Below are 11,311 nucleotides of genomic sequence, written 5' to 3'. Positions count from 1 at the left end.
TTTTTACATTTATAATTAATAGTAGGAAGCCATTTCTATAGGCTTAAATAAGGCCATGACCTTTTCCCAACAGCTCTACAGAAATATGCTTCCTTCCTCAAACATCTTTAGCCTGAGTTTAGTCTGGGTTAGTATGAACATTCAATTCTCAAGGAGAAAAGTACAATGAAAGAGGTAAACAATCTACTTCAAACTTTAGACTTAAACCTAACTTTAATTTAATACTTATTTTATTTGCTGTCGATTATATAAAGGTCTGCATCTTTGTTTCTAAATCTTGGTAATATCCTGGTTATTGAGTGCTGAAACGCGTGTATCATTTAGATGAGAATATTATGAGATGAACTTCTGTATACTGGAGACTATTTACCTGTTTGAATCTTTATTGCAGCGTGAAAGATTCAGAATGGTTTTGCTTTTTATTTCTTCCAGAAATAAGCAAATCACTATGACACATGTCAAAAACCTGTGATGAACTAGAAGAAAAAAGGAAAGCATGTCGTCTTTGTAGTGTCACATTTCTTATTTTTATGCCTTCAATTCCTTCTAAATATAATATTCAGATCTCCAGGATGCTACTTTTTGATATGCAGTGGCAACTGAACAGAGGTGGAAAAGACTGATGATATCCTCTTTTCCTCTACACTCACTACCCACGTAAACTAGATTAAGGCACATTTCTTATCCTTGATTCATACTCAGTGTTTTGGTTAGTTGTAATCACATCACAGTCAAAAAAACCTGAGGGAGGTGGTTTATCTCACTGGCACACAGAGGATCTGCAGTGTCTGACTCACCCAGGTTTGTAGTCATCAGGCTAAAGTAAGCAGTTAGCAAACCTGCTGTAGACAAATGTTAAGCACAGACATATACACATGCACACAAACACACACTACCGGCGGAGGCAAACACACTGACACAAAGTCACTGTTCATCTTTTGAACAAAGAAGGGAAAAAACACCCTGGACACTCCACCCTTTCCAGTTCAAGCAGGAAATGCTGAGCATGATAAAGTAGGTTGAACGTTTATCAAGGATTCGGTGTTATCTGAGCATCAGTCCTTTTGAGCATACATCAGTATGCGTGTTCAATTTTGTTAAAGCAGGATATCACTATAAATAAATATTGTATATTAGTTAATGCAGTGGTTCTCAATCCTGGTCCTGGGGGACCCCTGCTCTGCACATTTTGCATGTCTCTCTTATTTAACACACCTGATTGAGATCATCAGCTCATTAGGAGAGGGATTCATGAACTGAACTAATGAGCTGATGATCTCAATCAGGTGTGTTAAATAAGAGAGACATGCAAAATGTGCAGAGCAGGGGTCCCCCAGGACCAGGATTGAGAACCACTGAGTTAATGCATCAGCTCTGATTAGAGAATTTGATTTCATAGCAGCAATAAAACAACACATTTGTCAGCAACTTACTTTTGCTCAGTATAGGTGTTCCAATCAGTAGGAAGTCCAATCAATAAGAAGAGTTGAGGAACTGACACAAGGAAATATCACCTGTATAGAAATAAGGAAGGGTTCATAATTTCAGAAAACAAATTAGTGTCTAAACATTATTTGCAGGAGGTAATCCAACATTTTAATATTTATGAACTGTAACGTTGACTAAAACAATCTTTATTAACTTACATCTCATGTCCCTGAATTTTTGGAAATTAATATTTATAACACTGTTTAAAGTAAAAACATAGTTATCACCTCATATTAAAATGGCCATTCTCTATAGAACAACATGAGAGTTATGCAGAGATTTTTTCATTAATCTGAAGTTTTATTTGATAAACACAGCAGCAAGATTAATATGCAGAAGCGATAAAAAAAAAAAAGACATTTATTATTAAATATATAAAAAAAATACAACCTAACGTTGACCAAGATACACAAACCCTGTAAATCAAAGCATGTTGAAAAGATCACTGAAGAGGACTGTTTCATCATCATTATCCTCAGGCCCAAAAATATAACTCCATCCTTCATAACCAGGTTGTTCGCCCATGAAGAAGTCATCATCCACCCGTAGCGTAAGAAGCAGCTCCTCTAAACTAAAATCCTGGAAAGACCTTTTACCATGAAATGCCCCTTTATGAAAAAAGGGATTGCTGTCCATGTCTGCATTTTCATCTTTCCTGAACGTTCTCATTCTGTCCTGATCAGGGTTAGTAAAGTGGTCCATTTGATCATACGCTCGTCTCCTCTCTCTGTCAGACAGCACTTCGTAGGCTAAGGGGTTAAAATTAACAAAATTCATCAGGAATTACTTCAAGTAGTACATGAAAGATTTATTTTTGTTTGAAAGTACACTTTCACATCCAAACACACCCTGAGCAATGTGTGTGAATGTCTGCTGTGCATTTGGACTTTGGTTCTTATCTGGATGGTGTTTAAGGGCCAGCCTGTGAAATGCTTTCTTGATCTCTCTTGAAGATGCCGAGCGAGAAACTCCAAGCAGTGAGTAATGGTCACTTACGCCCTTACACGCGCACACACATAACACAAGCACAATGCATAATCGTTCTGCTGTTGCCATCATCCACCTGAAAAGCAAAAAGAGAATAATAAACAAACCTATACATATGCACTGTTCAAAACATGTGACCCTGGACCACAAAACCAGTCTTTAGTAGCATGGGTATATTTGTAGCAATAGCCAAAAATACACTGTTTGGGTCAAAATGATTGATTTTTCTTTTATGGCAAAAGTAATTAGGATATTAAGTAAAGATCATGTTTCAAGATATTTTGTTAATTTCCTGCCGTTAATATATTAAAATGTAATTTTTGATTAGTAATATGCATTGCTAAGAACTTCATTTAGACAACTCTGAAGGCGATTTACTCACTATTTAAACTTTTTTGCACCCTCAGATTTTTAAATTGTTATAAAGTCAAACTAAAGCAAACCCAAATCAAACATAAATCAAACCTATGACTGGTTTGTGGTCCAGGATCATATATGAATGTACCAGGAAACAGAAATCTATCACAGTCTCTGAAAACAAATTATGCAAACTATGTTGTCTTTGTAAGTAATATGCACAAATACTTTTTTTTTTATTAATACACTCCTCAAGTTCACACAGGTGAGTTACCACAGGTGTGGTTCATCATATTAACTATGGACATGTTCAACTACTTTTGAAAACCAAAATGTCAAAAATGGTCTTGTTTTGCGCAGCAAAGCCTACATTTACTGTTTTATGTGGTGTACAATTTAAATTCGAACTAATTACTTTGTGTAGTTTTGATAATATTGTAGTGTGTTTTATTAAAAGGAGAAATTATGTTTGGTTTACATATAATTTCAACACAATGAAAAAGTGTGCAAACACTTAGGGCCCACTTTGGAGCTTACAAGGTTTCATACAGAAATTCATAAACATCAGTTGACTTACCAAGGTCTAGCCGTTCCCAAAAGAAATAAGACGTATTGCTACTAATAAACAAAGAATTACGCTGACCCCGTTTCGATAAGGTGGCTGTTAATAACCACCACTCTTTCAGTTGTTTGTTTCGTGAACAAATCGCTTCCGAACAAATCTTTTGATTGAATCAATCGTTCTCGTTCGTTTCGTTCGAACCTCGAGGCATCTCTTTTCGTTCTTGTGTCCAGAAGTTGACTTTGTGGAGGAAGCTCATTCTAGAGCGTCTTTATAAATTTGTGAAAATGCAATATTTTAATAAAGCTCTCCACGATTTAGTTGGTTTACCTAAACAACTCAGCGTAATGAATTAGTTTGATTAATTGATTCCCTCTAGCATACACATCTTGTCGCCATCTACTGGCGTAAAACGCCACTAAACGGATATTCATAGTGAACCGATTCAAAAGATTCGATTCATTTTGATGATTCGAAATCACTAGGCCACTAACATCCACTCACATGAGGGCGCTGTGTGATTTACCCCGCATGTCTCTTCACGGTAGTGCTGCGCTTGTCGAGAGCGGATTGTAAACACACGGCTATGGCTGCTGAGAGGGGCGGAGGCGACAACAACATTAACGACGAAATGGGGAATCAACTACAACTCCTGCCAGGTTCGTAGGCCTGTTAGCTTGCAAAGAAAACACGGAGCTATCGCAGTAGCAAAAGCATGCTTAATGTCCTCCTCAGAACATGCAGGGAGATATTTACTGACAGATCTGCAGCTGTCGCTGTGCATGACAGCTCTGCAAACTTCAAGTGTCTGCGTACATTTACCTGTTATGTAAACACTTATGTGTAAAGACACGTTTCGTAGCTGTAGCCACACTTAAGTCAAGTGTGCACGCTTTTTGTTGGTTTATTGTATTGTCTGCAGACATTTAGTGTTAGATTCAATGTTATGCATCTAGAGCAAATATCTGCTTGTACTTTGCTTAATTATTGGCTTTAAGAATGATCGTTGTCCTCAAATGACTGTGTGATTGAAATCGAAAGTAGATTGAAATAGGTTGTTACTGTAGATATAATTGACAAAGTGAAAGTATAAGTGAATAATAAAAGAAAATGTAGTAAATAGTAAGACATACAGTAAGTTATGTCACAGCGTTTTATACAGTGTCGTTTCAAAGCAGCTTCACAGTAGGAATTCGATTTAGTTTAATACCAATGTTGATGTAGTAAAATTCATGAATTATGAACAGAGCAATAAGTCAATCGTGTCATTATTCAGCTCAGTTCTGTTAAAATTTAGTTTTAACAATAGTGTAAGTAATATTTAGTGCCTGTTAGACCCAATTAAAGACCTCCAAAACAAAAATTCACAGATAATTTACTCAGCCCCTTGTCATCTGAGATGTTCATGTCTTGCTTTCTTTAGTCATAAAGAAATTGATTTTTGAGAAAAACATTTCAGGAATGATGTCCATATAGTGGACTTATACGGTGCCCATAAATCTGAACTTCCAAAATGCAGCAAAATGATGTTATTTTCTAAAAAAATAAATAAATAAATAAAATTTAACTACAAATGCTCATCTTGTCTAGCTCTAAGATACTCTGTGTACTCTGTGCACTCCGGTTCAAGACAGTTAGGGTATGTCTCAGAACTCATTTTCTCCTCCAAATTCAGAATTGTCCAACATCGCTGTGTTATCTTTCACATGTAAACAATGGGCTGGGATCATTTACAGCCCTTTAAAGCGACATTTAAACTGCACTTTAGAAGTTCAAACTTGGGGGCACCAAAGAAGCCTGGTACGTCTTCCTCAAAAAACATAATTTCTTTACGACTGAAGAAAGAAAGAAAGACATGAACATCTTGGATGGCAAGGGGGTGAGTAAATTATCTCTACATTTTTGTTTTGGAAATGAACTAATCATTTAAGCCAAAGGTGACTTTAGAAAGGAACCCAAACTCAGTGAGAGTCAATGACATTATATTCTAGATCTAATTTCTATCTTTCTGTTTTTCTCCAGAAAATGAAGAGGAAGAAGAGGATGACATGGAGACGGAGGATCGAGATGGTGAGGATGCAGAAAAGCCAAGTATTATAAACTTTGACACGAGTCTGCCAACTTCACACGCTGTGAGTGTCATCTCTCATAAGTTCATTAAAACACCAGTCATGTGTTCTGACCTGAAGCTAATATGTTTAAAACTTTATAAATATAACTTTTAATTCATTTTAAATCCATTAGCATGCACACAATATACAAATAGTTTATTTATTCAATGTTTATCTAGAAATAAAGTTTTCACTTTGCATTTGTGTGTACATTGTGAAGTATCTGGGCTCAGACATGGAGGAGTTTCATGGCCGTACTCTACATGATGAGGACAGTGTCCAGAATCTCCCGGTTCTTCCCCACGTCGCACTCATTCTGATCCCAGGTCAGACGCTACCCTTGCAGCTTTTCCGACCACAGGAGGTCAGCATGTTCCGCAACCTCATAAGCCACGACCGCACGTTTGCAGTGCTTGCACACAGGTATTAACAAACACAAGGTGCAGAATAATAACTACTCCACATTCATGATGATACTTCGAGAACATTATCCAAGCAGGCTGCAGTGGAGGTTTTGCAACTGTATTGCATTGTAGTTTGACAAGTTTCTATCTCTCCCAGTCCTGATGCGAGCGGAGCGGAGATAAAGGCAGAGTTTGGGACGACTGCAGAGATTTATGCCTTTCGTGAGGAACAGGAATACGGAATTGAGACAGTGAAGATCAAAGCTGTTGGACGGCAGCGCTTCCGAGTGCATGAAATACGCACACAAGCAGATGGGTAGGGGTATACATGTGCTTTGAGTGGGTGAAACAATGTGCTGTCCAGTGTCCACAAATTGTACTGTAGTTCTAAACCACAAAGTTGGTTTTCATTTAAATTCAGGAATGTAATGTGAATGAAACACTGCCATACACACATCTTTTTGTTTTTGTAGGATTCGTCAAGCAAAAGTACAGATTTTACCTGAGAGGATTCTTCCAGACCCTTTAGTTGGACTGCAATTCCAGCCCCACTTGCATACACACACACCACAGACCAAACACTCACAAACAACACCACCCCCGCATAGACAGGTAATGTAGACGCATGCCACTTCAGATAATTTTCTAATCATTTGCTCACCCCCCATGTCATCCAAGATGTTCGTGTCTTTCTTTCTTCAGTCAAAAAGAAATATTTTTAAGGCAAACATTCCAGGATATTACTCCATATAGTGGACTTCAATGGTGATCAATGGGATAAAGGTCCAAAGCAGCTTCAAAGAGCTCTACAGGAGAAATAAGGGACTTATCTAGCAAAACGATTTTCTTAAAAACATAAAAATTTAAAACCTCTTAACCACACATACTCGTCTTGCACTAGTACCGACCCAGTGTTTACAAACCAAACGTGCAAAGAAAGTCAAAACACCCTTTACAAACAAAAAAGGTAAAACAACGATGTTGGCCGATTTTGAAGTTGAAGTTTTGAAGTTTTAAACCGGAGTACACAGATGAAGACCTAACCACACATGACCTTTCCAACGTGATTACATAATGCGTGAAGTTAAGACAAGCATTTGTGGTTAAAAAGTATATACATTGTTTTATTTTTGTTAGAAAATTGTTCCACTAGATTAGACCCTTATTTTTTGGCCGGGATTGTGTAGAGCCCTTTGAAGCTGCAATTTGGACGAGTTGGTCTCTATTAAAGTCAACTATATCGAGAAAAATCCTGGAATGTTTTCCTCAAATAAATTGTATCTCTTTTCGACTAAAGAAAAAAAGACATCAACATCTTGGATGACATGGGGGTGAGTACATTTTCAGAAAATTGCAAATCTAATCCTTTAACTTTTAAAATGTTAAGTCATCCTTATAAGATATAAGTAACATAGATTTAGCTATTTTTGCTACTATTAATACTTAATATTCTTTCACTTTCTTCTTTCTCTCACAGAAGAAGATTCATTGTGCTAGTATGACCTCATGGCCTCCTTGGGTGTATGCCTTATATGACTCTGTGAGTTTGATCTCTTAATTTTATTATATTATTAATTTTACAAATGCTTATTTTGCATAGAAGGCCTTGAAGGTGAGATTTCTTATTTTTCATTTAAACCAGTTACCCTCTTAGAAATTAACAGTACTTTTGACAAATAATTCTGAATAAGTGCAATTAAAAAAAAATCTATATTTTAGCATTGAAGGTTGTGTGTGTGTTTCCCTCCAGAAAACTCTTATGAGCAGAGTAAAGAAACAACTCCATGAATGGGATGAAAACCTCAAAGACGAGTCCCTGCCTACAAATCCTACAGGTTTGGATACAAACACACAGATGCTTTCAGGCTCACAGACAGTCAAGTAGTTAGTAAGTCTCTGTCTTCCTGCAGATTTCTCATATAGGGTGGCCGCGTGTCTACCAATAGACGATGCTCTGCGACTGCAGCTGCTGAAGATTGGCAGTGCTATCCAGAGACTGCGCTGTGAGTTGGACATCATGGACAGGGTGTGTATGTGTATGTGTATGGTTGCCTTTGTCTATAAATATTTATATAAGTATTTCTATTCGTCCAGTAATTTGTTTTATGCATTATAATAATGGGAAAAAATCAAAAAAATATTTATGCACTTCATGTTTCTTTACAGTGCACCTCTCTCTGCTGTAAACAGTGCCAGGATACAGAGATAACTAGCAAGAATGAGATCTTCAGGTCAGATAATAATTTATTTAAAAGCACTGAGAATTTAGTCACAATTTAGTCTTAAAATCTTAAAGTGTTGGGTGAACTCAAAAAAATGAAAATTCAGCATTTACTTAAACTCAAATAGTTCCAAACCTGAATGAGTTATTATCTTCTGCTGAAAACAAAATAAGATCTTATGAAGAATGTGGGTAACCAAACACGATGCATTACGAGCCAGGGGTGTAAACTTTTGAACAGAATGAAGATGTGTACATTTTTCTAATTTTACCTAAATATTTTTTTTTATTTTTTATTTTTCATTTAGTACTGCCCTTCAGAAGCTACAGAAGATACTTGCATGTTTACCAAAAGACAAAATAAGTTCAATTTACCCTGATTTTCAAATTCAAAAAGTTTTCACCCCCAGCTCTTAATGCATCGTGTTGCCTTCTGGAGCATCAGTGAGCATTTGAACCTTTTGTAATAGCTGCATATGAGTCCCTCAGTTGTCCTTGGTGTGAAAACATGGATCTCAAAGTCATACAGTTATTGTTGAAAAGGGTTCAAATACACAAAAATTCTGAAAACGCAAATATTTTGTGGGATCTTAAGGATTTTTCTGAAGAACAGTGGGGCAGTTTAACTATTCAGGAAAACAAGGGACTCACTATCACTAAACAACAACAACAAAAAAACAGCTGTGGATCATTCAGGTATCAACACAGTACTAAGAATCAAGTTTATGGGAACTTTTGAATGGGGTCATTTTTATAAATGTTACTATTATTTACTTTTATGGACTGTATGTAAACGTCTTTTATGTAAATTATATTATTCAGGTCAGTACTAAATAAAAATAACTTTTGACTTCAACTGTATACAAATTTTTCACCTCAATTTTACAATCGACTACAAGCTTAATCAACAGCCAATGAAAAGAACCTACACTTTTTCTTCTTGGATAATCCACTGACTTAAAAAAAAAATTGGGTGATCTTATCTTAAGATAAAAATGAAAACAGTTACTCATTTAGCACTCCTCTGTTTTTAGTCTATCTCTGTATGGGCCAATGGCAGCATATGTGAATCCACATGGCTATGTTCACGAGACGCTTACGGTCTACAAGGCCAACAACCTTAACCTGATTGGACGGCCTTCCACACTGCATAGTTGGTTTCCAGGGTGAGATTCAGTACTTTTATAGATGTTTTTGAACTTTTGAATTTTTATTGATCAGCCATTTTTATATATAATTACATATTTCTTTGCCTAGGTATGCGTGGACAATTGCTCAGTGCAGAACCTGTGGCGCTCATATGGGCTGGAAGTTCTCAGCAGTAAAAAAAGATCTGAGTCCACCTCGGTTCTGGGGTTTGACTCGTTCTGCCCTGTTACCGACAATCCCACAGGGCGAGGATGGTGTCGAAGGGTCACGCTTGCTGTGCCTGTAATGTGATCTGAGCATTACTTGTGACCTTTAACCCTACAGCCCACAAGCATATGCTCCCCCAGGGGTCTCTTCTATCACCCCAAAAACATGAGACCCCAAAACCTCACCTAGAAAGAGAGAGAGCGTGTGTTTGTAAGTTTATATTTGTAAATGTGTGCATGAACAGGGAGAGGAAAAAAAAAGGGGACAGGGAAGCATAAGTTCTGGGAGTAGAAAGAACAACAGAATGCAAGTTGTTGCCTTCACACACCTTGTGCTGTGTAAATTACAGCCTGATACGTGCAATATCATACCAGATGGGCTCTTTAAGATATTACAGTCTGTTGTAATGCACTTAATTTACAGTCTAGCAGTCTTTTTCTTCATTATTACTGTCTAGATAACAGTTAAGCAAGATGTCATCTTGTTTAGATGTTTATGAGTATTGTGTTAAAATAGGGACAAATCTCTAACACCAAAGTGTAATGATCTCATTTAGTCTGACAAAAAGTATTTTCATGGCCACTTTTAGCAACATAATCAACAATCATGTAGAATACCTCAACCAGGACGTCGTCTGCAAAACAAGATCTAAACTGCTTGAATGAAATCATTTGACTACACGCTATGTCCCATGTGCTTGTGTCGGGTACATTTGGCACACAACTTCTGGCTAAAATTGCCAGCCAGTGAATAATAAAGGAAATATCAGGGAGTTACCCTTTGTGTTGTTTAGACTTAATATCAAGAGCAACTCTCAAAAGGTATTTGAGGTATTTTTGTATTTCTTAGTTTCTCTGTTTTGCTTCATCCTTTATCTTAATTGTTTTATTTGGATACCATTTATTTGAATGATGATATGCTGTATATGTTTAGTTGAGAGCCAAAATGTGTATCCAGAAGGGAATTGGTGTGCCGAGAAACTTCCTTAAAATATAAAGATTCTGTTCACATGTTCATTAAATGGAGTGCAAAATACACTTTACACAAAATTCAGCACATGAACATGCTCATTCTTCACTAGTCAGTTACATAGCTGTAATAATAAGAAAACACAAACATGACACATGCTGACTTGCATATCTGTAATGTTCAAGAGATTAAATACTGTTCAGTACTGATAAATTCTCGCCAATAAACCGCTTCTGAAAACTCAAGGTGTGTTTATTGTTTTCTTAAAGGGAAATTTCTATTTGGAGAGTTCCATTATGCTACCAGTTTTTGGACGGTAAGATTTTTAATGTTTTTTAAAAATTAAAGTAGACTTTTTTCCTTTTTTGAATATATATTTAAATGCAATTTATTCTTGTGATTTCAAAGCTAAATGTTTAGCATCATTACTCCAGTCACGTGATCCTTCAGAAATTATTCAAATATTCTGATTTGCTGCTCAAAAAAACATTTATTAGTAGTATGTTGAAAACAACTAAGTAGATTTTTTTCAGGTTTCTTAAATTAATAGAAAGTTCAGAGGAACAGATTTTATCTGAAATAGAAATCTTTTGTACATTTTAAATGTCTTTATCATCATTTTTAAAGCATCCTTGCTAAATAGAAGTATTAATTTATATATATGGCTTCAAGCTAATGAATGGTATAGTGTATACTAAACTGTTTAAAATATAGATAATACAAATGTTTCTTGAACAGCAAATAAGCATTAGACTAATTTCTGACTAATGTGACACTGAAGACTGGAGTAATGATGCAGAAAATTTAGCTTTGATCACAGGAATAAATTACATTTTAAAATGTGTTCAAACAGAAA

The 11,311-nt window shown here is 36.2% G+C and overlaps 2 protein-coding genes across 2 annotated transcripts; one reads left to right on the top strand and one right to left on the bottom strand.

Annotated features, from left to right (window-relative positions):
- Positions 1–1,911: 1,911 nt before the first annotated feature.
- Positions 1,912–2,547, bottom strand: LOC141347571 (chaperone protein DnaJ). The gene is made up of 2 exons (XM_073852566.1): positions 2,337–2,547; positions 1,912–2,237 (listed from the first exon to the last, which is right to left on the bottom strand). Exons 1-2 carry the CDS (start codon positions 2,545–2,547, stop codon positions 1,912–1,914), a joined length of 537 nt encoding a protein of 178 aa, XP_073708667.1.
- Positions 2,548–3,933: 1,386 nt separating this feature from the next.
- On the top strand, positions 3,934–10,700 carry crbn (cereblon). The gene is made up of 11 exons (XM_073852021.1): positions 3,934–4,053; positions 5,417–5,526; positions 5,726–5,928; positions 6,067–6,225; positions 6,383–6,521; positions 7,387–7,449; positions 7,660–7,744; positions 7,820–7,935; positions 8,076–8,140; positions 9,165–9,296; positions 9,388–10,700. The coding sequence occupies exons 1-11, from the start codon at positions 3,981–3,983 to the stop codon at positions 9,563–9,565; spliced, it is 1,323 nt and encodes a 440-aa protein (XP_073708122.1). The 5' UTR covers positions 3,934–3,980; the 3' UTR covers positions 9,566–10,700.
- The last annotated feature ends 611 nt before the right edge of the window (positions 10,701–11,311 follow it).

The sequence above is a fragment of the Garra rufa genome, chromosome 12 (assembly GCF_049309525.1).
Source record: "Garra rufa chromosome 12, GarRuf1.0, whole genome shotgun sequence".
In the NCBI taxonomy this organism is placed as follows: Eukaryota; Metazoa; Chordata; class Actinopteri; order Cypriniformes; family Cyprinidae; genus Garra; species Garra rufa.
The sequence above is the reverse complement of the archived record's forward strand: the minus strand, read 5'-3'. Positions and strand labels throughout refer to the sequence as shown.